Here is a 23,662-nt window from a genome sequence, read left to right on the forward strand (position 1 = left end):
TTTCTCCAAGCATATTCCAGCCTCGTTACTCTCTTTCATCTCATGTATCCATTCTAGCATTCAGAAGAACTAAGTGACCTGCATTTGTGTTCTTTTTAAGAGGGAAAACTCTCCTCATTTCACAGGAGAGGCTCTGCAATATCAAACGCTAAGTACAAGCATCACTGGATTGCATCTGCACATGCAGATGAAACACAACATGGGAGCAAGCATGTAAACAGTAAGGATTTTTATGCTTAGGCAGCTGACACTCAGTTTTGAATGCAGTCACAGAGCAGTATCTCTTCACCACACACACAGTGGTACAAGCATTCACTGCGCTATTAAGACCGCTTCATACCTGAATAGAAAACATTCAGTTATCATTGCAAAACCCTTAGACAACAGAGACTGAAATCTGCCAATTCATTCAGAAGAACAAAGCGTCTGTCCCTTAGTTTACTGATCCTGCAACTAAGCTCTCACTGATAAAAAACTGGTTGTCATATAAATTGGTCTGAAATGCCAAACTAGACGTTATCCATAAAATACAGCACCAAGGACTAAGAAACCGTACCAAAGCAAAAATTTTGCAAAAGAAAAGCAAACATAAATTTAGAGGATCTGACAGATCTGAGAATCTTTCAAATTATGCTAGGGTGCACCCGACCTAATCAAGAAAGGTTAAGAAAAAGTGGTGTGGAGAAAAGACAACCAACACTTTCCTTTTTATATGCAAACTGGATTATTTCACTTGTTCAAAACCCCTGTGTTTCTACCTTCAATGTACTACCTAACTTCCTAATCATTCTACAAGACACAAAACACACACAAAAACTTCAGTATCTAAGCTAGCTGTAATGACTTCAAGAGGTTCTTATGACACACACTTCACGAAGTTCTGTAGAGGCTCTACATGTCTTATTGAATAGACTTTTGGGTCTGGTACACGTACAGATTCTGTCATCTGAGTTATTTCTGCTCATATAAGCATTTTCTAGGGTACTGCAAGATGAGTAAGAATAATCAACATAAATCATTTTAAAAAAACTATTGCAGCAAAACACAGTCTGGCACACAGAGGATTACAACTGTTGGAACCCAAGAACTGCAGCAGCAATTTTTAAAATTAAAAATACACAAAGAAAAATTTTAGAAGAAAACAAAACCAAACTCCATAAAAATGATAGCAAACCACCTCTTACTGAATACTTTATAAAATGATTTATGCTATTTCAGCAGGTGTTTCTGGATTGGTAACCCCAGTTCTAAATCAGATAAAGATCAAAATTCTTCGAGCAGAATTTGGATTTACTTTTAAGAGTAAGAACTGAAAAAAAAAGTCAGAAATTACACATCCTTAAAGAATGCAGCTACAACATAATTCAAAGAACAGCTGTAGGCTCTGATCTTATAAACCATTATACACACAAAACTCTATGATTTAAATGGTACAAACAAGTCCTTTGGAAATTACATTTAGCAGTCACCAGTAGAAAGACTGCACTCATCAGAACGTGTTTCTTTGGGTTTTTTTAACTGTATGTAACAGCTCAAACAAAACAGTTTATTGGTTTTACTTCTACAGCGACATTACAGTTGGTACAGACAAGCCAAAGCCGGTGCCTGGGGCAGTCTGCACAAGAAAACGCCCCTCTTACAACCTGAGTGCCCACCTAAAATGTCCTTAGGGTGGGGAGGTTTTTTTCATTCCATCAATTCCTAGAAGAAAACTGTTGCAAAATTTCACAGCTACAATGATATGGAAATTTCTTCAAGTTTCCGGTTTCAATCTATTCACAGCCCAGCTTCCACCCATTTGTCCTGGCACCAGTACTGGCCATTTGCTTTAACTGTACTTTCTCTCTTTGGTGCTTAGAATCCAAATATATTTATAGACAACGATCATATCCCCTCTCAGCATTCATTTGGCTGGACTTCACAAGCCTAGTCCTTCTAGTCGCATCTAGGATGATGCCCTTCTACCCCCCTGATCAAGGCTAACACTTCGCCACCATGCTCATACAAGTCTCAGCAATTCTGCAGGTGACCACAACTACAACCGCACCAGTGTGCTACTGGAAGTCTCCCTCCACATGGCGTTACACCAACACTAGCACTGTCAGCAGCAGTGGATGTACTGGAAATCTCTCCTAATGAAGTCTCATACAACATGCAACATTTCTGCATGGCCCTTGTCACACTCCCAGCTGGTCCTTTGACCAACGCATAAAGCTGAATCCTTCTCTTGAAGTACACGTTTATGTCACACTCCCAAGTTTATAGCAGGACTTCTTTCTCCAAGTCATAGCACTTCTAACTTCAAGCCTCAAGGTCCTCAAGTCCTTTGTGATATCCCGGTTCTCTCCAATTAGCCACGTCCTCCAGTGTTTTATCACATGCATTTCCTCCCATCCCTCCAAGGTTGTTCTAGGCAGCTGTGACGCAGGAGAAAACATCCCCTGTGTAGTTTTCAGAACAGCAAAACCTGAAGTAGCTGAGATTACAAGGACCCACCTAAGGCTTGTATGACAGCCAGACCTTCCTCTCCCAGGCTGGAAAAGGCCCATGGTGTGTGTGTGGTTTTGTGTGTGCAGACAGAGAGCTGCCACTACTTTAAGTAGTGCGTTAAACAGGCATTAAAACACACCTGAAGTGGCTCTGAAATTTGTGTTTTAAAATCAGTGTTTCATTTGGGAAGCAGCTTTTCACTTCATAATCATGCATATTTTATTAACTCAGCCAGTCAAGAATGTAATATGGACTCTTAAGAGCACCAGTCTGGACCAATTTCACTACATTTTTGGACCCATCTAGGTTATGGTCTGGCACCAGAAGGAGATGGGTAAGTATTGGGAAGGTTAGGAATGTGTTCAATAAAAGGAAAAATATTTCTCAGCTATGGCTTAATGCTGACACTAGCCATTTCCACAGGCAGTTATTTACCCATCATATAGGATATGGAACAAACAGATACAAACGACAAATCTGTTAAAATTTCTTTGTAGTGTTTGAGCCTCTCATAGCATTACAGACCAGTTAGCAAGGAAATCCATTGCCAGCAATATAATACTCTGCAATTGTGTGTTATTTCACATGAATTTAACAATTTAACTATGTTACTTTTTGCAACAGGCCACGTGATTGAAGTATGCCAAAACCGCAGAAAATAGCAGCGGAAAACCTGAAGTTAGAAATATTCAGCACTGATTAATGTTAATGATACCACTTAAGAGAGCCAAAAAATTAATAGTGGAAGTTTCTATATTTTGGAATTATTTGTATTCTCAGTCATTACATATAATAAATGCACACTCGGAAGTTTGACAAGCTTGTCAACGAGTAAAATCAAAACTTGAACTAAATCCGAGTAGAAAATGAGACTGAAATCCAATATAAACATGAACAGTTCTGGAAAATTAAATAATCTTTAGAAAAAATAACTGTGCATAGGAGTACACTGAACACTTACAGAAGCACACCCAGTGGTGGAAGCATGAGAGAAACAGGGAGTATATGTGGGTTTTTTCATCATTTTCCATAATGAACTTGATTGATACAAGATTCACCAAATTCTAGTACAATTTTATTACAAAGATATCAACTTATGTCAATTTGAGTGAGATACCATTATTTAACAAGTTAGCTAGAAATTTCAGAGTAGCCTAGGTACGTGGCAGTCAGACAATACTCTTCCATGATCTCTTGCAAGGAAAGGTAACGGGCAAAATTTGATAGAGCACAAGCAGAGTTAGCTGTGTACCTTCAACAATCATTCCTGCCCTCATCAGCCTACTTTTGGGGAAGAAAGGATCCCAGACAAAAGTTGAAATGCAGGACAGGAGCTGGCTTCCTTCTGTTACCAAATGATTATGTAGCCCAATAATATCTACACCTTCAGACTTACTTCCAGGTGAAGCTATAGCACACTGCTTGTTGAAAGCCTTTTTCATACCCTCTTTAACGAGCTGACATCCTTTCCAACCACAACCGCTCGGACAGGTCTTTCTGCTGTTCTTCAACCTCAGAATGACTACTCTGCTTTCACAACGTGCCAGGTCTCCACAACTCTTAGAGAACAGATGACATGATAGTAGGAGACATGTCTATTTCAAAGAATTTAACAAATCTCGAGTACCAAATACTGAAGGTTTAAATCCTTTCAAAACCTCTTCCTATTTTTTCACCTTATTTCAGCACAAGACTATTTTAGCCATCATGTCAAACATGGCATAGGCACCACTGAGACACACATGCCTTGTACTATCTGGGGAATAACTTCTAGCATCTTGTGTATTTTTACAATGAAGTATATACATATTGTAACATGCTAAGAAAAGAACAGCGAGGCCTTCTCTTTGGTCATCTAAAGATGATGCTAGATTTTACTATGAGAGATTGATCTCAGAGGTTTGTGGATCAAATCTGGACCACAGAAACATAACACAGTATGTAAAATGCCAAACTATTTCAATGCAGAGACAGAACACATTTATAAATTACATACTGAATATGAAAAAATCGTATTTTTTAATGAAATATTTACTAATAACACTTCTAGAAAATCATCACCAGAAAGTGCTATAGTATATTTCATCTGGTTCTAGAAACTACAGGGTATTGCGTTTCTTGGACTTGGAGTTTGATGTGTCATCTCCAAACCCCCCCTATGTTCCAGCATCAGCAGACTTGAGATATTTTGCACGTTTGGGTGGAAAAAATGTACTTTACCTAAACTGAGTAGGCCTTGCACTCTTTGACGTGCAAACTGTAGCTGCATGTCAAATTTGTAATCAACAGTCTGCCACATAGGGGAAGGCTGCAGCACACTTGTAGCTGCTCTCAAAGCCTTACTAGAACGTCACAAAGGGTTCAAGTGAAACTAATGCCGTTAAAACTAAAAAGAAACGCCAGTGTGCTCAAACGGTACTTAGGCAGTCTCCAAAACTGCTGGTCTGTGCTCCTTTTTACAAGTTCCTGTTTCTCTTTATGAGACCATCAGCTTGATGTTCAGTTCCTATGATCTATGGTACTGTCAGTAACCTACGCACTTCACGATACGCGCTCTATTCAGCCAGGAGACTGTCTAGCATAGACCCTAAATATTAATACTTAAGTTTATACTATACATAAATACAAGTAAGTATAAATATTTTATACAAACATAAACAAAACTTACTTCCAGGCTCCTGAAAACACCCTCTAAAAACCTATACATCCACACATTGTATGAACTGCATATATACACACACAAAGTATGCAAGAGCCCGTTTCTCAACTTTTTTGAAATTTACTATTGAAAAATAGATACACATACAAATACACACACAAAACTTTATAAACAGCATGCACAGCCTACAGCAAACTTCCTTTTAAAACCTATATTGAAGCAAGCCTTTCAAACCCAGGATTTACTGACAGTTATATGCAGTTTAACGACAGAAGTCACTTTGAGAATACAGACTCTGAAAACACTTCTACTAAATAAAAGGCTTTAATGAAAAAACTTTAACAGGAGTTCTGTGTATTAACTCACATGTTCTATGAATAAGGCTGAACTGTGCCCTATTTCAGTTCAAGTCTATCAGACACTACGACGAACTGAACATCTATTCCAAATGATCACTGTGTCATGAAAGTCACCAATGACAATGCATCAGTCCACACAACTCTGTCTCAAAAAACCTGTTAATAATCACCAGCAATTTTCAAGCCCCAATGACCCTTAGTAAAACCTAGTACTGGGAAATGAAAGAAAAAGTTACTTGATAACCAACTATGTTAGACTCTAATCTGTCTGTAGGATTGATCTATGCTGCTTCCTGGGTACAGAAGCACTTCCATTCTGGTTTTTCAAGGACATTAGTTCAGAGACGACACTGACAGCCTGCCCTTTCCTATAATGCTGCACTTGACCTGTAATATCGCCACTGGCAAATCCAAAGATGTTGGCAGAAGGGCTTTGAATACAAACATTGCTTTTGTATACATGCTTACTGTGATAGTTTTATGTTTACTACTTTGTGGTATAATGAGGTATAATGAAGTTTTTAGGATTTCCTTTTGTTATTTTTTTTTCAAACTCTTTCATAAGGAGTCTGATCCAAGGCTCATTCCAGTTCAGTAAATTTATAAGGTTCTGGATCAGCTCCGAGGTGACAACTTCTTCCCTATATTCATACTGTTTAGAACAAGGAGGCTTCCTTTCAGTCCATATTCTTTGAGAATTTAATTTTGATGGAAAACTAAAATGCTGTGACTGCATCTTGAATATAAACAGCACTGATTGTACAAATGCAAGAATGCAGCTTTACTGCTAAACAAAGAAGAATCTGAAGCTGTAAAAATCTTAACCATTCATACAGAACAAATCAGACTCATCTGAAGAGCACCATTCTTGATTTGCTTGTATCAGTTTCAAAACATTTGCTGCATTGTGAAAGCTCTTCAGCTCTTCTTTGAAACAGTCTTACGATAAAACTGTAATGACTGAAACCGTTTCTACATTTAATTCCCATGTAAAAGTGCAATTGAAAGACTGTGAGTCCTACATGATTGAATAGGCAGTTCAGCTTTTAATTTTTTTTCTACTTAAAGTATGGAAAAGTAATATCCCTGTGAAGATGATTCTATTTTGTGCTTTTTAAACAGAAGTCAAGGGATCTGATACATCCTAACTTAACTCGATCATTTGTAAGGCTGAGCAGAGGTTTACCAGACAATTTTGCCACTTCCAACCAAGTAGCTTACTCTCTTTAATGTTCTGGTGAACTAGGTATTTCCATGAAGCCATAAATTGAGTCAAAAAACCACTCCCGGTTTTTTTCTTCTAACTGATCTGAGGCAAGATGTAGAAAACCACATAATTACAGGAAAAGAGAATGACAAAACGTACACAGCTTCACACTCACTCTTGACTTCTTTCCAGCCTATATGATTTGCTTTAAAGATCGTTCTTAACCAGCTGTGCTTCATGTCTTTCTCATTTGGGTTTGCAAGGATCACCGTATTTTCCTCTCAGCTTGATTGAGCTGTATACTACCAGATCCTGCATATTATGTTTACATTTAGCCCTTTGGAGCTAAACAGTGCATTCCATGTTACAGAATATACAGCATAATTCAGGAAGCCTAAAGAGTAAATAATTTGAACTCCAAAAACCTTGGGCAACACATAGACCTCAAGGGTGTGCTTGAGTCTGTGATGCTTTCAAAGGTACAGAAGTAGAAAGGAGGAGAAATACTGCAGAAATCAGAAGTGCTGGGTAGGCTGCCAGGGAGCTAGGTAAAGCAGTAAACGTGAATGGTGTTGAAAGGAAAAGGGACTGGGGAAAAAAAGAGGGGGAAAGACAACAGAGCATGAGACAGTAAAAAAGCAAGTTGACCTGGAATAAGGATGGGAGCAAGCTAATTATTTTTATGTATTTTTGGATGAGGACCTGCATTTTTGGCAGAACCAAAACACCATGTACATTTGGAATCAGTCTCAGATGGTTACTGTGAAAACTGATTCACATATGATTAATTGTAAAATAAAAATTTTAAATATAGCGAGGAACTCTTACTGACAGAATGCAATCTCTATTAAGAAAGAAATTCAACCACCAAAATCTGAAAATAGTTTTTGCCCTAAATGATAAATTTTCCTGATAGGATCCAGTGTACCCAGTTCCCAGTTATGCCATGATACAGCTTGACAAACATAACGCTCAACTTCACACAGCCACATGCAACATCTACAATAAAACAGAACTTGGGGAGTCAAAGTACAAACATGTCTATTGCAGCCTTTCGGACTGGTTTGAAAACAAACTGCTTTTTCTATGGCAGATGGGAGGGTGGACAGGGGGGAAGAAAAATCAATCAAAACTTTACACAAGTAATTTCTGAAGAAGTGTAATAAACATCTATAACTGCAAAGTTATTTCAAAACCTTGGGTCACACTCAGTGAAGGTCAGTATTCACTTAAGCACTGGCAGCCTGATTTTCAAGAGGATGGGAACATATCTTCACCATCCAACTTGCCTTCCAAAGAGCGACATGGGGAATGAATGCTTTGACCTGAGATGAAGCCAAGTTCTAATACATATTATGATTTACTTGTGACCTTAAACAAGTTACTTATTTTCCATACTTTAATTGCCTCAGCCATAAAAAAAGAGAATGACAAGTGAACTCTTTGGCATTAGGGAATTGCTGCAGAACTGAAACTCGGGCATTACCCAATCTGGAGAAAACTTTCTTTAATTAGCACATAGTAAGGTATAATAGTATTTGGCTAACGTCCTGCTTTTGACCCTGTATACAAATGGCATTCAAACCCTCACTTCTTTTCCTCCTTTTTGTGTGTGTGTTAAAATCTTTCAGCCTCCTTGCTCCTCTATGGAAAAATGTCTAGCTTGCGCTTTGCTGGATCACAAACTACTACAAATTCCCCTTTACCACTTCATTTCCTTTGCTGTCCAGCTACCTTAAAAGACAGTATCTTAAACCATCATCCTGTCCTTGAAACATTCTCATGACCAGCAGAAATCCCTTCTTCATGTTTACTCCTCAAACCCCTGTGATACAGGCTCCTCAACTGCGCAAGCTGGGTTTATACTGGTTATTTTCCTAGCCATCCTTTTGTAGTCTTTCATTCCTTTCCTTTTCATCCATTTCCCTGTTTGTGTCTTCTTTTTTTTTTTTCATTACATTCCATCTATGCATAGCAAACAGTGTCAATCACCTCTTATATCCCATTCTGAATTTCCCCGTCTCTGGCCTGCTTCCTGCAACTTCAGACAATCTAAATGTATCTGTACCTGCTACACTATTAGATTCAGTATCTCTTCTTAAAGACAAGAAACATATGAAAGAAAAACCAAATTTCACCTTCTGCTTCCAGCAAGCTCTTCTCAACACTAAAACTTTTCCTGATTTTCAGTCATTTCTTCTTTCACAAGGGTGAACAACAGCCTTTTACAATTTAACATCCATAATCAAAATCTGTATTTTAATTAACAGCACAACATCATTTAGTATGGCCAGGAATGTGCATTCATAAATACATGAACATTTTCGATACTGCCTTAAATATACACCTTCTAATTCTAAAACTTTTCCTGAAAACAATTTTATATTTAGAAAAGCACCATTCCCAAACAATGTATTATATAAGCAGTACTAAAATACAGATATCTCTAAAGATGCGTGGAAAACAGTTATTTTTCACTGCAGATGAACAGTGAACACATTTCACATGGAAGTGAATGGTACTCAACATCGCATAGAACTGATCTCTTAGTCTATGTTAGTGTAATACAACAATATGATAATGGTTTGTGATCTGTTGCAGAAATTTATGACCTGGCAGAACAATGGTACTTTGCAAACCCCAGTGTTTTAGGACTGCATCATCCTTTGGACTACTGAGAATCTGTACTATGGCGATGTACTGGTAGCTAGTGAAAAATACAATTTTCTAGACATAATACTGAGTTCACTAAGAATTCATTATTTTGGTATAATAAGCAGCAAAGGATGCAAGCTTCAGTATAATCCACTAAATGCAACACTCTTCTGAAGATCAACAATAGATCACTTGTGTTACACATTAGTTATTTAAATGCTTTTCCAAATCTACCGTTTGAGAAACACACACTTACTTTCAGTCTGAAGATTTGTAAAGTTAATTTACTACATCCCACTGATAACAGAAAATACTGAGTGTTTCTAAGGCAAAGCATTCACGTCACACAAGAATTCCCCTGTCTCAGAAGTAAACAATGTTGATTTCAGTATGCAAAGAATAAAACTATACAGGTGGTGCAGCTGCCAATGTTACAGTGTTGATCTGAAGAGCAGACTGCTACTATCTACTAAAAAAAAAAAGTGCAACACATCCTCCACATGTTATTTAGTCCTTGTTAATGGAACCAGCTATTTATGAAACTTCTGACAGTGGTGTAAAACAGGAAAACAGAAAGATGAATGCAACTTTTCAACATGATTAAAAAGAAATACAGAGAAATAAGGCATTATATCACATTTTAATTCTTGATTTATATAAAGGAGCTGAGGGGAAAAAAGCTTGGGTTAAATATTTCTCCAAATTAAAAAATAAAGCATTATACTTATTGACTTCAAACCTTACAAATTAAGTGCTTTTTTTTTTTAATTAAAAAAAAACCCAAACAAAACAGTATCCATTTCTATGCATCTCAAATTACCAGTGAAGACAGAGAAGTTTTCACTTCTTTGCATTTATTTGTTCTCATGCTAGTTACTTCTAGGTTCTCATTCACTGCCACAATATTGAATAGTCTTAGTTGTATGCACAGTAAAAACACTAGTCTTTTTCCAAAGATGTTAAAGAGAAGGCTGAAATTAACACTATGTTTTGGTAAAACCTTGCTGTTTTGAAATACAATGTAAGAACAAAATAGAAGTTCATGTTTTTATGCTATCCCATGAACCATCCACTGTAAAGATGGTCTTCTATACGACAGTATAAATGTTTTCAAAAAAGACATGAGAACAGAACTATAATATTGCCAGCTCTGAATCTAGCTTATTATTTCAAGAACCATCTAAAAAGAATAGTTTTAATTATCCTGTCAGAAACAACTAATGAACTGAGAAAAAGAGTGTTTGCAGATTACTTCCTGGTAGGAACATGTTTATATTTTTTTTCCATTCTCCTGTTCACATTAGAAAAGGCAGCTGAACAAAACAAGGTAGTGACATTAAGCCAGTACTGATGCAGCAGAAAACAACTTTAAACATCATTCCTGACTACCGTTCTGACAACAGCCTATTCCTGTGAGGGGACGGGGGCAGAAGGGTAAGAGATGGAAACCTAAATGTCTGCAGAGATATCCGCCAAGGAACTAGCATCACAGATATCCACCAAGAAACTACATGCAGGGCTTCAGGAAAGAGGAGTCATCTCTTGTGTTTGCCTGGACAATGAGAATTAGTAGTTCTAGTCTGCTGTGTTGATACAGCATAAAACTCTTCCGTCTTTATTGTTTAAAAAAGAAAAAAACAAAAACCAAGAAAAATCTATCACCTACCCTTGCAAATTTTGGAAGTTTTAACAATGAGAAATGTTTTTCAGAATAAAAATAGATTCCTTAAGAAATAACAAACTAAGTATTTGGTTGATGGGTTCTCACCAGGAAGATACTAACATGAAATGGGCTACAGAAAATGAGATTTATTCACCTGGTAAGAGAAGGGAAATTAGTTTGGTATTATTTTCAAGTAGCAGACTTTGTAAAAAAGTCATCAAAGAAAAGATCAAATCTTTCATCAGATACAGAGACTTTAAAATGTTTAACAATGCTATATATTACAAGAACATGAAAAGTAAATAAACAATTAAACCAGTTATGAATTCAAAATAGTGAAAAGCATCTGAAAACCTGTCACAAACCCAAGGGCTGCTATAATTAGCGCAGGACAAGTCTAACAAGGTACCTCTAGAGAAACAAAAATACTGGTGCAACTTGGTTCAGTTGACACAACTCCTTAACACATGAATCACAGGCAGCACCACACACAGAGAAGTGGATGCAGACACCTACCTAGCCTTTAAGACTTGGATCTGTACTTGTCTATCATGGATCTTTGCTGGAGAAGAAAATCAGTTCCTGTAGAAGGACCCCCTGGTTGCCCTCCTCTGCTGTCGTATTTATAACATTTTTTGCCTCCACTGAAGCTGTAAGGCCTGGTTTCATCCTTTATCAGGTGAACGAGTATTGGGCATTTGAGGCATACTCTGCTAGCCAGAAACTTCACCAAAATTAATTCTACCTCTACAGAAGTATGGATTTGAAAAGGTTCTATTGCTGTCTAGACGGCAGCAAGGATTTGGGCAAGACTTGAGGACTTCATGCTGAAAGAAGTCTCTGGAAAGAAACATGTAGGTGTACAGGCCAGCTGGCTCCTTTGGCTGTCATCACAAAAAATGGGTATCCCTCTAAGACAGGGGTCCTCAAACTTTTTAAACCCAGGGCCGGCACGCGGATGCAGTGGCAGGCAGTCATCTGCGGCTGCTTGGTTTCCCCCCCAACCCCCGGCAGGGGGGGGCGGGGGGTTCTGTAAATACCGGGGGCCGGATTGAGGACCCTGGGGGGCCGTATCCGGCCCTCAGGCTGTAGTTTGAGGACCCCTGACCTAAGACAATGAGAAAACCTTTGACAACATTAATATTCACTAGTTGTTTTACAGCTGCCAAACCACATGCAAGGGTGTGAACTTCTGAAATAACATACAGTGAGAATACATTACTAAATTCATTTTTTAAATGCATTTTGGGTTAGCATTTGCTTTGAAACTCTCCTGCAGTGTCAATTCTCAGTGCACAAGACCTTCTAACCCAATTTGCACAGTTCCTTAGCTAAACAAAGAAGTCTGAAAGTTCCTCACTCAGCCAAACTGGTACTGAGATTTGGCTTTCCAACTTAAGGCAAAACGTTTCGAAGAAGCATTTGAAAATATCATGTAATACTGTAATTTCCCCAGAGGTAACTCTCTCCATGAATCTAATTCAGTAGGTAAGCACATGGACAACATCCAGCCAAAGATACTACACAAAAGCATGCTTCAACACAGACATTTTCATCATTGTTTCGTCATCGTGTTTCATACTTACTGGAAACTATCAGTAACTCACTCACTAAGATAATCAGCCATTAACTACAATGCAATAGTGAAACACTTTGTCATAGCTAAGAACAATACTGTATCTGTTAATAATCATTAAAATATTTGCATTTTCTAAACCATCTCAATTATACCTCTAAATATTACCTTTTCATGAATTTCTTGTGTAGACTGAGCATCACAAAATGCCACTGTGGCTACATCCTTCAGAATAGGCATTTCTACTGTACAATCCCTGCCATCCAGCAACGCTACCAAAGGGCGTGGGTGCATGGGCCCATTCATGATCGGAGGTCGAATGCCTACAAAGAAACAGAGAAGACCTGTTATTCAAGCCATGCAAATGTAATTTAAAAAAATTGGTTATAGCTAGTCTGCTTATTCTGATGGCAGAAAAATATTTCAGGGACTGAAGCTAGTAAAACAGGAACAAGTTTACAGTCAGCAATCAACAAAACACAAAAGACCTAAGAAAAAAAATGCCATAGATGTTCAGAAGGCTGAACAATAGAAGATGGATAAAACCACTAAGGGAGTGGTATACTCATTTTTTAAAGATACATCCTCACTGCTCTATTAAGAAGTGTCTGTGTGATCTTATCCAAGCTTTATGTTTTGATTAGATTCCACACCTTTGTGAGCTCTAGACAAGAGTGAGAAACATCTTGTCCAGGCTTGTAAGAGTATAGCTTATGGAATACTATAAGCAACTCAGTGAAGATTTGAGTATTCAATTTACATATATGACGATGATCTGCTGAGTCTAAAATTTAACTGAAAAAAAGCCTACAACAGCAAAATTTTGAATTTACAAAGATCCAACATCCAAGTGTACAGGCTAGCTGCTGATCTAAGTAGGTCTACTTCGGCTTAGAAGTTTTACAAAACAATTCTGTATAGCTTAGTGAAACAAACACATCATGCTTAATCCACCACTGAAAAGTCTTAAAAATACAAACAGAATGTTCCTCCCTAAATCAACATCACACTTGGAACACTGCAGACTGAAAAAGAAATACATGTTAAATATCCAAGGGAAGGAAATTCACTTCAAAGTGAAGACGTCATTTATATCCTCTTTATGGAGTCTTAAAAGTAATCCTTACAACAAGATGTTTAGAGAGCATCTTTTTAACAGTATAGATGCTATAAATATACAAAAGTACTCAAGGGAATAATACTAAACCATTACATGTACACAAAAGTAGTTAAGTGTGGGTGGAAAAAAAAAAAAAGGGACTTCCTGAAGAGATAAGGAAAAGTAAAAACAAGAATGAAGTACATGGAGCTTTTTTTTTCTCTTTTAAAATAAGTAGTTTTAAAGACTGCACAGTGAAGCAGGCTAGACATTTCTTGCATGCAAATTTCAACAACGTATTTTTGGTGCAGTGTGAATTTAAAAACATTGCTTATGGCTTAATAATACAAGTTAGTCCAAAATTAATGCAAAAGACTGAGGTTCCCCAGCTACCTTCTACAAGCAATCCCTGCGTCTTAAGTCCCAGCCTGTGTCAAAAAGCAAGCCCTGAAAGACCATCATCTGCATTTTAAGTGGATAGAAAATCAGCAGAATCCCAGCTGTACAAGGTACCTGGTGAAGAAAAACAGCTGCTGGGAAAAGAGATTTCCACAAGTCAACAGAAACAGCATACTACTTCCCCACTGGGGCCAAGCTCAGGTCTGGGGCTGAAGGAGTACAGCTAAGGAGATTGTTACCCTCATAGTCCCAATTGTCCAGCCCTAACCAAGTCAGGATGATAGGCCAGCCCGACTACAATCTGGCATTTAAGTTCTTTACCTATTCAAGCAGTTTTTATACTTGAGGGAGACCGAACAACAGTCATTACATTTGGCTCCTTTCTGTTCTAGTACCAGCATCTCCCAACAACTGATGATGCCAATAACCTGACTCTGCAGTACTCTCACCATAGCAGACAGGCATTCAGGTGTGAAAAGTATTCACTGAAGTTCTCCAGGGGTACAACACCCACGAAACTATTCTCTGTTGTAAAACCACTAATTCCTAACCTCTACTGTCATAGTCTACAGTGACAGACATGCTAACAAATACTTCTGGTACACAGACTCTTCCAGTAATATCCAGCCACCAACATTAAATGAAAGCCTTTTAAATATATCTGTTTTTTAATTGTGCATCTTGTTAACCTACCATTGTTACCTGTTTGAATCGGAAATGGCCACATAACCTTCGTAGTCATTTTTACTAAATAAACCACACACTAAATGTGGTTCAGGACAGAAACGCTACATGAATACACAATTCAAAACTACATAGTTTGCCAGAGAATAATTACTATCCTTTAATGGGAACTTAATTATAAACCCCCACATTACATTTACTTAGAAACACACTAAAATAAAGCATGTTACAGACTTACGCTATTTTGGAAGAAACATGAACATGTAGTAGCATTATTAAAATGCAATTATGTCTTGAAAGAAAATGTAAAAATGACATTGCAAGTCCTATTCATACTGCACAGAAACCTATGCTTATTTTGCAACTGAAATGTTATGGCCATCATCTCAATTGTTGGTCCAGCAAAGCCAAGATTTCAATGACAAGTCTGAATGTTAACTAAAATAAAAAAAGAAAACTGAACTTTGTTACTGAAGTTGCTGAAGATGAATGAGGAAAATATGGCACAGATGATTCCCTCAGTTACATATAACTAAAGCACCTCTGTCAACATAACAGTGCATATAGTCCAAACAGATAACAGAAGATGAGATGAAAAACTGTCAATTCTAAGAAATGCTTTTCTGACTAGAGCTATCTCAGAAAATTATGAAATATAGCATCACAAAACACAACCCTTTAAAATAATGATTTCTCTATATACATAAAGGTGTAGGCTGGCTGTCCCCTCACACCAGTGTATCTATCGATTTCAACCAAGTTACTTGTCCATATCGGTGCCAAGTGGCATACCAGCCAGACCAAACCCTAAAGCATAGAAACAAAAGCCAGAAAAATAACTAAAAGGATAAACCCTCCCTGAGAGAAACTCAGACTTTTAGAGTCCCCAGAACTCAAATACATCCAGTGACCTTGACCACAAAAACCCTACCAACCTTTGCTTGCCAAAATCCTTTCTGAACTTCAGCATAGACTTCCTGTTGCACAACCTTTCTGCCTAAATACCGTATCACTGAATCGCAGACAATAACTCAACACTTAAGTAAACTTACAGTAACTTAATCACAGCGGCAGCCACTATTTAAAGTTTACATTTGGAAAGTCACAGTTTCACTATGAATCAGAACCCTTTGAACAAAAAAATACTTCTTCCACTATAGATACTTTCTGCCCATTTCTTATCTAGAAATGTCATACTGCACCATGTGTTTGGCTTTGCAGCAGACCCTTCGAGTGGCAGGATAAAGCAATGTGTATTTAAGAGCAGTATTTTCCATGCCTGCATTAACAGTAAATCATGCAACTTGGTGCCAGAAAGAAATAACTGTAAACTGTTCAAAAGTGACGTTCAACACCACAAATTTGAAACTAATTAAAAAAAACATAATTTCACTTAGCTGGCTTATTTAAGTATTAGTACAGCATTTCATATAACACAGATAACATAAATTATACCATCCACCCCCACATCCTAGAACCTTCGTTACGGGAAAAGAATCTCGGTTTATCCTAACTTGAGACTTTCAGGAACCCCTACCAACCTGACATTTCTTAATCTGAGCTTGATTTCCAGGGTCATGAATTCGATTTCTCAATGCTTTACAATCTTCAGTATTCTGAGGCAAAATAGCAGCCTGTCATTCCATCCTCATTTCCATGTCTTTAATTTTTCTTGCAGCCTCCTGTAATCTTGAACCAAAGCTTTTAAACTTCTTATCCACTGCAACCTCTGTAGCCTGGATGGTGTTCAAATTTTTACTAAAAATTAAACACAAACAATACATTAAAACAACATTAAGGGTCTGACTTGTGCTCACAGAAGCCAGGAAACTCAAAGTTAAAGCTTCTCACTGCATCTGCACCCTTCCCCCTTTCACTGCTGGCTTTTCCACCACACCTGCTGTGCTGCCACCAGCCGTTAACATACCAGGGAAACCAGCGGAACCTTGAGCAGGACAGCAGGTGTATTGTAAACAGACATACCTGGAACAGTCGGCACCACTGAGGCAGCAAACGCTTTGCCTAGGTGAGCAGGGATCTGAGGATAGCCTGTGATCTCCAATACCACCCGTGCTGGAGAGCCAAGCGCTCCAGTGAGTACCAGAGATGGAGTGAGAAGCCTTAACTCTGAACTTGCTGGTTTGCTTGGGTATAAGTCAGGCCCTTAAGGTTATCTAAATGTATTTAAGACAAAAACATTTCCAACAGGTCTAATCCAGCTATTAGCCTGGGGTTCCCCTCCCACCCACCCCCAATATAGAAATAATCTGCTGGTGAAGCTTTTGCCCCAGTAACAACTACTGTGCCAGTGACTGCTGGAATTTTTCTAAAATAATACCAGGTATAAGCACGGACAGACAGAGCAGTTGTCTGTATGCAGCAGCTATTCACCGTCTGGCCAACAGAAGAGTGGCTTTTCAGGGCTGCAATTTGGACTAGCTGATCTAGTATCAAAACGTTATTATTAGTCCAGCTTCTATGGAAAAAAATCTTGGAATTTGAAAAAGCAGTTTTCAGCTGCAGAACCTGACAGGATGCCAGCCCCATGCACAAGCGTTTCAACTGACTGTGGGTCTCACAAACAAGAAGATTAATGAATTTATCATCCAGCTTTATAACCAAAACAGGGGAGGTTATGAATTACTCCATACCTCGGTAGCATAGGGGACTTACAAATGATCAGACCAACCTTAGCACGTAATGTAGTTTTTTAAACTGGAAAGAAAAACCAGCTAGCTAAGTGGGCTACTTTCCTCCCCTCTCCCAAATCCTACCTGCACCTCCTGTCACTCCCAAAACAAAGGTATGTCTTTGTGTGCTAAGCTCCAAGAGGGGAGAGGTGAAGCCAGCACCATCAGGCATACTCAGAACTGGAGGGTAAGGAAACTCTCTCTGACATACTCTAGGTGTTATAATGCATTTCAAAGCCATCGTAAAACAACCTTTTATGTTACGAACAGACAGTAACAGAAATGGTCACACTGCACAAACAACAGAGATCTCAAAGTAGGCTGTCACCAGTTGCTGACATCAGGACACATACCAAAATGCAACAAGGTAAGCTATTATGATTAATGATGATTAATGATGTCATTTCCACATTTTTATGCCACTGATTAATAAAACATCATTAGGATCAGGAACGTCTCAAATAAAGCATACATGTTAAAAGTACAGGACACTGTCAGGTTTGTAGGCCCAAAATTTGACCTACCTTTCATTTTCTTAAATCTGTTTGCAAAGTCCATGTAATTCTTTAAATGTGTTTTTCTTTTTTCAAAACAAATGCTTCAATTCTTTTTTCTGAAAAATACATCAATGCCAAAAAGCACAACACTTATCAGTAACCCTATAATGACAAACCAATAGGCACATGAAATGGAGGACAGCAGCCTGGCAAAGGAGAGTTTTCATTTTCACGTTTCTGGGGATTCTTACAAGTGCAAAGATTAAATAAGCAGAAAAACTCCCTCAACAATGTCCTTTTAAAAGAATTTGTTGTATAAAACTTCCTTTATGCACTGCAAAACATCAAAGTGATTTAAGTTTTTAACAAAATGCAAGCTACTGAAAAAATCTAATCAATATTTAAAAAACAACATCCGAAAATGACAGGTTGGACATTCAACTAATTTACAATTTTGCACATGTAAAATGAGACTAATCCCCCGTGGCATTTAGTTTTACTTTATATTCTCACCTAAGCTGTAAATTCGGTCAGAGCTGTCACTTATTTAACGTAAGCTCTCAAGAAAATTTACATGTTTTTTTAGAAATAAACGCTAATATTAATTCAAGTAAAGAACAGGATGTCAAATTAAAAATACCCCACTCATAACATGAACACAGAAACTGTTATGAATTAGATTTGCCAATATGCACTATTAAAATTCCTAGAAATGCCGTATTTGAGGGTTCCTGACACATCGTGCATTTTTAAATTTTGGACTTTCTTTTGGTAGCGTCTTTCTTTTTGTGCACCATGACCTCAAGCAACATTTAGCTTCAAGGTAGAGCAGAACCCTAAAAGCAATCAAGTAGAAACAAACTTTAAAATACAATGCAGGTACACGGATCAGTAACATGGATTCAAGGGGGGGGGGGGGGGGGGGGAAGAGTGCTTAGCAGCCTTAAGTATTTTGATATTCAGCATATTTAGATGCTGAATAGGCAACGCAAAAATCTCCTGATTCCACCAGAATCAGAGCCAACACCTTTTACCACCACCTTCAACATGAGGAGGATGCAATATCCCATGACTTGGGATGTGGGACTGGGGAGGGGGGGCAGATGAAAGAGTATTTTTAAATACAGAATGCCAACAAAGGGCACATACAGAAACATGAGAGCTACTGCTGGAAGTCTGAATTACTTTGCAGATTAAATTTAATTTCTTTCTTTTCCCATTTAGTATTTCTAACTATGCTTCTTCCTAAGATTTTAGGAACCTGCTGCAAGTTTTATTGAAAGTTGTAGGAACAATCCCAAATTGATTTTCAAAAGAACAAGATCTGGACTCACAATACACATACAACAGAAAACTAAGCATAAAGCATATGTGCAGTCTCAACTGAAATCAGGCTCTATTGAAAACAGGGCTCAGAGGTTAATGCTAAGCACACTGAAACTTCACTGGAAGCACACAGCTGATACATATACTGTTGCAGTCTATGCTTTTTATTTACTCAAACTCAGTAAAAACAAGTCATCTTCCTTCTTTTCTTTTTAACTTGCAAGAGACCAAGAAAAATAAAAGTGGTTTCCGGTGCTGTGCGGAGCCAATGATGTGCAGAGCAGTCACACCCACTTATATCCTCTCGCTAATTGCAAGGATTGAAATACACCCAGCCGCTCTCCAGGACATTCACAGCTCATTCCCTTACACAAAATACATAACCAACACCACTACCATGTAATTACCACCCTGGTCCACAGACTCCCATGGTACTTAGATTCATGCACACATCACATCATTATTTTCCCACCTGTGAAGAAGGAGCCTGGGTATGCAAGCAATTGCTACAGCATACAGCACAAAGGCCTCAACACAGGGAATTTTGAGACAACTGTCTTAGGACTTTCCCTTTTGGTACAACTGAAATTAAACAAGCCAATGACTTCCATTTAGAAAACCACGTATTTCCCTGCTGTTACTGGAACCAGACAGCCACCAGTCCTCATTACCATATTCACATAGCAAGTAAACTTGCCATTCTCAGATATTAGTCTGGTAACCGCAAGAATATGGGGTTCTGCTGTGTTTTTTAAACAGTGATCCCTAACCAGTCTTTGTTAAACATCCAGTAATTTTGCTGTTATTTGTCTAACATCTGTCAGTATGCATACAAAATCCTAAATGCTTGTCAGGATACAAAAAACAAAGGTCCCACAAGGCACATCTTGAAAGCCTGTGATCAGAAATAAAGTTCTGTTAAGGGGAAACGAAATCATCTGGCAACATTTTCTATTACTACACATGTACTTCAAACATCCACATGAAAACTGGAGGTATTTCACATCTGTCAAAATATTACTCAAATTACATATTCAGAGCATACTATAACGATATGCCTAATCTTAACCAATACTTTTCAAAATAAAACTGAAAACAATATGAATCACACCTATTTAATGTCAAATAAACAAGCAGTAATAGGGTAATGCATTACTGTAAAATGTTTTGTCTATCACCATTTAAAAAGCAAGCCAAATGGCAATATTCAGTAACAACTACATCAAGTACTAAAATGAGAAAGCATATCAGCAATAAAACATACACAAAAAACATTACAGGGGCGCTGTTTTCAAATAACAGATACATTAAAGCAAACTCCCAAGAAAGGCAAAACATTTTAAAGGACTGAACTTTCCCTGGATACGCAGCATTTCAGTGTCTGTCCACAGTAAATACTTCACTGTTTCAAGTATTTTTAGCTTTATTAAGTAATAAGGGAGCGATAAATAAATCAGTGATGGCGGAACTGCCCTAGCTGAGTACACTCCCATTAATCCCAGCTTCAGAGAAATCCTGGCTACGGCTGCCAACTTTTGTTACTTATCCCACCAATTTTATGGTGACTGTGAAATGCCACTGCCCATGCATGCTGTGGCAAAAGCCACAAACTACTTCAGAACATACAGGAATTGCAGTAGTGACGCTCAGGACAGTACCTACAAATTAAGAATCAAAAAACTTGAGAATTACAACAACTCCAGCAACCACATTTGCTCATAACTATGGACATGGGTTTCCCAGTTACTGACGGGTTTATCTCTAAAATAGAGAATTGAATGCAGAAATCAAGTCTGCATCAAAGATGTTCCCACAATGCACCAAATGCTTGGTAACTATGAGGGTATATATCCACTTTCATCTCCCAGGACAGTGACCACGAAGTAGGCTGACAATGGTAACTGGGAGGGGCGCCTACCCTAACACATACCCAAGCTCTAGCTTAAAATACAACTGAACTTATAGTTCAGCCCATAAAATGTATACATTCATGGGTGTGACTTAAAAAAAAAAAAAAAGCAAGCCAGAAAACTCCTGCTGACAGGAACTGGAAAAACAATCTGCTTCAACAATTGTAATAGGAGCGGAATGATTAACTCCCCAAGCCATTCCAGTAATAATATAGATCATGCCAAGACTTACTAAAACACTTTCCACAGAGGAAGCAGTCATGGAGATTTTGCAGACAATACTTAGGATACAGAACACAAGTCTAAAAGGTGTTGGTTAAACAGCTGCACTACCACATGAAGTACACCAGTGGCCCTTATCCTCACCCTTTTACCCATGTATTCAATATAAAGAAGCATGCAAGCATTGCTTTTTCTTTTTTAAATCACATTATCAGAACTGGAATCTCAGCTGTGATTTTGATAAAAGCTGAACAGTCACATAACGTTAATTTAAAATGTAATACCCTCAAGGAACAACTCTTGATTTGCCTGTAGAATATTATGTATTTGAGCTATGAAGGAAAAAAAGAGAAGAAAACAGTAATTTGTTTTCTCTCCTCCAGAAATGTTTCTCCTACAGCAAGTTATTTGATTCCACCAAGTAAGTTTGGCGGGTTTTTTTCTTTTGTTTTAAACCACGGCCCGAGATGTAAGTATGCTTTGGGAAAAAAATACCACTTTTCAGCATTCTCAGTACAACCGCTTTTGGAGTATTAATTTCACATTATGTTTTAAAGACAAAAGATTATTACAGAATATAATTTCTGATTGTAGCCTTTTCTAATGGCTACTCTGCTTCTTTTCTCATATTTTAGATGTCATACAGGATGCTGTCTCAGAGAAAGCAAGCAATAACCCGAGCAGAGCCAACATCAAAGGCTTCTTTTATTCTGATCCCAAACACTGAAAGTAATTTCTCTAACAGCACACCTGTACTTTGACCCAAGAACGTTAAACTATTACCTGGGGCACTCCTTATTTTCCTTATCAAAAAGTCTAAAGATAAGCAAGTGTGGGGCCTTGGATAATCAAATTAGTTTCACAAAGTTTAATTTTTTTTTTTTTTGAGATCAGCAGAACACACTCAAATGACACCAAAAATAACAGTATAGAAGTATTTTCCATACTGAACACAGACCTCTCAATTTTCTTCATAACTTCGTAACTTTTTTTATTATCATCACCACCATTTTGGGAAAGCCTCTAACGTGATTCACCATCCTCTCTCAGCTGAACATCACACTGCTATATGTGTCAGCAATCCTTATAGTGAAAAAATTATGACTCTCCTGTTTAGGGATGGGAAGAAGGGAGGAGAGTTAGAAACTTCCTCTAAGATATACAGCTAAGCCACTTTAAAATATGCATACAGCCCAGACTTAAGACCAGCATTAATTTAAAAGGGTCAGTTCAACACAGAATTAAAGTTTCTGGTAAACGAGGATAATAAACAACTTCTTGAATTACAGTCTGTTATGTTCTTCTGAAAATCAAAGCAACTCTGACTAACACTGAACCAGTGCAAAGGGCTCCTTAAAGCTTTTTTCTCTCTCCCCCTTTTCGGTTCCTCCCACAGCCACTGACCTCTGCTGTTCTCTGTCAATATTAAGAAAATAGTTTGTAATCATCATCAACCAGAGAACAGTTTTGTTGTAGAAATGAGAAAACGAGAAAGTCTGGAGCATAGTGAAATCAAAGTCCTGCACCTCCCATCCAGGCTCTGCAGCCGAACCAAGCTTAAATGAAGAGGATTTTCTGAAAAGATGTTCATTTTGAAGGTAAGCAAACAGGATGTATAAAAATGACAAGCTCACTGAGAACAGGCCAGTAACAACAGTCAAAGTGCCAAATAAAACAGGGAGTTTAAGGCAAAAGCTGGGTTTATAATATTATGATTAAATGTAACATGATAAAATAAAAGCGTATGATGTAAGAGAGCTGTTCTACTGAGCTTTTCTGCAAGTACAGTTTTGGGTTTCAGTTACAAAGGTTCTGGTCCCAATATCACAGTTAAAGCTGTACTGAAAAACAGAGTTAAAATTGGGAGTTATTCCCATGACTTGATGAGAGAAGCAAAATTCTTCTTCCCACACATACCACATACTAAAGGGGTTTAGAGAAGGTTTTTTGAACACTTTAAGTTGTTTCCACTGAACTGGTGAAAAGTCAGAAGTGTTTAAAAATGACCCATATTTGCATTTTTTCACTGGGCTTTCTAGTGTTTCTTTTAGTCTCTGCAATTTAACTATTTTCAGCTTGAAAAGGGTCTATTCACATACATAAAAATGCTTTGCCTGCAGATAATTATAAGTTTTTCAGGGCACAAATAATGTTCTATCTGTAAATGGCATAAAACATTTATCAGTGCTAAAACCATCAGTTGCAAGCAAGCATTAGAAAAGAAAT

The 23,662-nt window shown here is 37.8% G+C and overlaps 1 protein-coding gene across 10 annotated transcripts in view; it reads right to left on the reverse strand.

Annotated features, from left to right (window-relative positions):
• Window positions 1-23,662, reverse strand: part of CTBP1 (C-terminal binding protein 1) — a 251,623-nt gene that overhangs the window by 27,380 nt on the left and 200,581 nt on the right. For 6 of the 10 annotated variants that reach the window (XM_005229842.4, XM_055795710.1, XM_055795708.1 and 3 more), the window contains one exon: window positions 12,778-12,932. In XM_005229842.4, coding sequence (XP_005229899.1) covers window positions 12,778-12,932 — 155 coding nt within the window. Of the gene's footprint in view, window positions 1-12,777; window positions 12,933-16,332; window positions 16,550-18,005; window positions 18,095-23,662 lie in introns of those variants that run through there. The other 4 variants (XM_055795716.1, XM_055795715.1, XM_013301843.3 and 1 more) reach the window with 3 other exon arrangements.

Source organism: Falco peregrinus, chromosome 2 (assembly GCF_023634155.1).
Source record: "Falco peregrinus isolate bFalPer1 chromosome 2, bFalPer1.pri, whole genome shotgun sequence".
NCBI lineage: Eukaryota > Metazoa > Chordata > Aves > Falconiformes > Falconidae > Falco > Falco peregrinus.